The following is a 2500-nucleotide window of genomic DNA, read 5'->3' as shown; positions in this document are numbered from 1 at the left end:
TTATTGGCGCCTTAATAATTCAATGAGACACAACTCGTCTGAACAGATGAAAAAAAGATTAACACAACAATACAAAATAATGAAATTTAGGATGAGTAGACAACAAGGACCCCCACTTCGTGGTACTTGTGCATGGAACATCACCATAAAACACCCTTGCGAACCCAGTTCATGGACCACATTTTTGGCTTCATTGATGTAATGCGTCACTGTACCAAACAGGGTTCCCACAATTCAATTCAGGAGAGTAAGATGACTTAATGACAATGTACATGTAATGTACCCGCATGCGGAACGAATGCAAACAAAAGGAACAATCGATCAGAACGCCTTTACCCTGTCTTTAATTCCCACAGATAATATTTTAAAAGTAACAGATGAATTTTATAGGAACGATTGCTCACCACTCTTACGGCTCCCGTCTTCTCCAAAAGGTTAAAATTCAATTATTCAGTATATGACAACTCCTTCGAGTTATACTAAGAATAAAGCCAGGATCCGAGCCAGGATTCGAGCCAGGATCCGAGCTAGGATCCGAGCCAGGATCCGAGCCAGGATTCGAGCCAGGATCCGAGCTAGGATCCGAGCCAGGATTCGAGACCTAACCGAGACCTAACCTAACCTAACCGAGACCTACCCTAACCCTAACTAGACCTAACTAGACTAGAACCAACATAAATAGACCTAACCTAACCGATTCGAGACCTAACCTAACCGAGAGATTCGAGAATAAATAGCGGAGAAAGCTCATTTTAGCTCGAGTCCTGGCTAGAATCCTGGCTCGGATCCTAGCTCGAACTTTAGGTATCCTCAACTCCTTCACCCCAGAAATTAGGATATATTTCTTTAAACAATAACTACCTTCGATCTTTCCAAGCTGTTCATTGCCTCTCTCTTGATTTCCTTTGACAAAAATAAGAATGATTCAGTGAGCATTAATGGAACAATAATTCAATTAGACACAGCTCTTCTAAAGAGATGAAACAAAGATTAAGGCCCTTCTCAAACGCCGAACTTTTCATGCGCCGAATCTAATGCAAATGAGAAAAAATTATTGTTTTTGCTCATTTGCATTACATTCGGCATATGGAAAGTTCGACGTTTGAAACGGGCCTAACACAATAATACAATATACCTTATTACAGGAAATTAATGCTCCAAGAAATTAAGGTATTGGAAATTACCATGACTTAAAATAACCCGAATTTAATGTAAAACGACTTTTGAAGGAAGAAAATGAACGCGAAGGAGGAGGTAGAATTTCACAATAATGGAAATTAACGCGATTTAGACATAGTTGCTGGTGTCCACTGGAACAAATTTTTTCAACACTGGATGCAATAAAAATCTCTGAACAAAACTGACCCCACTGGTCAACAAAACAGTCCTCAAAATTCTCATTAATGTAGGGGTTAACGGAAAGAAAGCTTATACCTTATTTTGTTTTTTTAGATGTCATGAATGTCTGGAAAGGCTTCAAAATTCGGGTTAAAATAATGGAAATTAAGAGCGCGGAAATTAACGCTGCACTTAATTAACGTTGGGGAAAAATACCGCTCAACATAAATAGCGCGACTTAAAATTATTATCAATACGCGAGGTCAAATGACAAACTGCCCTCTGTAAAACGCGCCTTTTTGCGGGTCAAACGGGAAATGTGCGGGCTGAAAATACATTTGCCGCCCTGATACTGATTGTCTGCAGAGATGTCAAACAACTTCGCTCGGCCAATGAGATCCTGAGGATACCATTTCAATGCCAGGCTTGGCGCGAATTTTTGTGAATGAGTTTGCACTTGCTCACTTTGTAGCTCTGCAGTGAACGTTTGACGTTTGTAGATTTTATTTTAAAATGGAAGAAGTCCCAAATTTTCAGCTTTCTTCTAGTCAAAATCGGATTTAGACAACGAGCGACTAGATGAAATTGAGCAAAAAGCTCAAGCGAAAAACACCAAGAGAGCAACTGAGTGGGGAGTGAAAAAGTTCAAGAAATGGTGCGAGAAAAGAAAAATAACAGTGGATCTCAAAACAGTAATGCATCAGTCAATTCCAACTCGCCCTGTCCCATCCCCCACCCCGGGCTAAACCCCAGGAATTTGCCTTTTTTTCTTGTAGATGGCAAATTCCCTGGGGCTAGGGCACTTATGCTGTCAAATGCCCAGCGGGGGAGACGAAAGTAGAGGGCAAATGCGCCACCCCCGGGATAGTATTCTAGCACAGAAGTTTTTAACTATACATTTTATAGTTCTTGATTTGAAATTTCCAAACCTTTAACCAAAAACCGGCATTTTAATACCATATAGAATGGAATCAAATGCGGCTGCTTGCCAAACGCGATAATTCATGCACGCTCAAAGCTCCCGATTTTGTTATATTAGAATTCGAGATTTAATAAAATAACGGAAATCTATTGTATGATTACCAAAAAAATTGTCTACAGCGTAAGAAAGTTAAAACCTTGAACGCCCGCTGAAAAAAGCCGATCCTTTTATATTCCTTCG

At 40.0% G+C, this 2500-nt stretch overlaps 1 protein-coding gene across 2 annotated transcripts in view; it reads right to left on the bottom strand.

Moving 5' to 3' along the window:
• Positions 1 to 2500, bottom strand: part of LOC138046082 (NLR family CARD domain-containing protein 3-like) — a 36771-nt gene that overhangs the window by 15935 nt on the left and 18336 nt on the right. For both annotated transcript variants that reach the window (XM_068892763.1, XM_068892769.1), the window contains exon 8: positions 862 to 903. In XM_068892763.1, coding sequence (XP_068748864.1) covers positions 862 to 903 — 42 coding nt within the window. The remainder of the gene's footprint in view (positions 1 to 861; positions 904 to 2500) is intronic.

The sequence above is a fragment of the Montipora capricornis genome, chromosome 1 (genome assembly GCF_036669925.1).
Source record: "Montipora capricornis isolate CH-2021 chromosome 1, ASM3666992v2, whole genome shotgun sequence".
Lineage (NCBI taxonomy): Eukaryota > Metazoa > Cnidaria > Anthozoa > Scleractinia > Acroporidae > Montipora > Montipora capricornis.
Note: the sequence above shows the minus strand (reverse complement) of the source record. Positions and strands in the feature narration are given on the sequence as shown.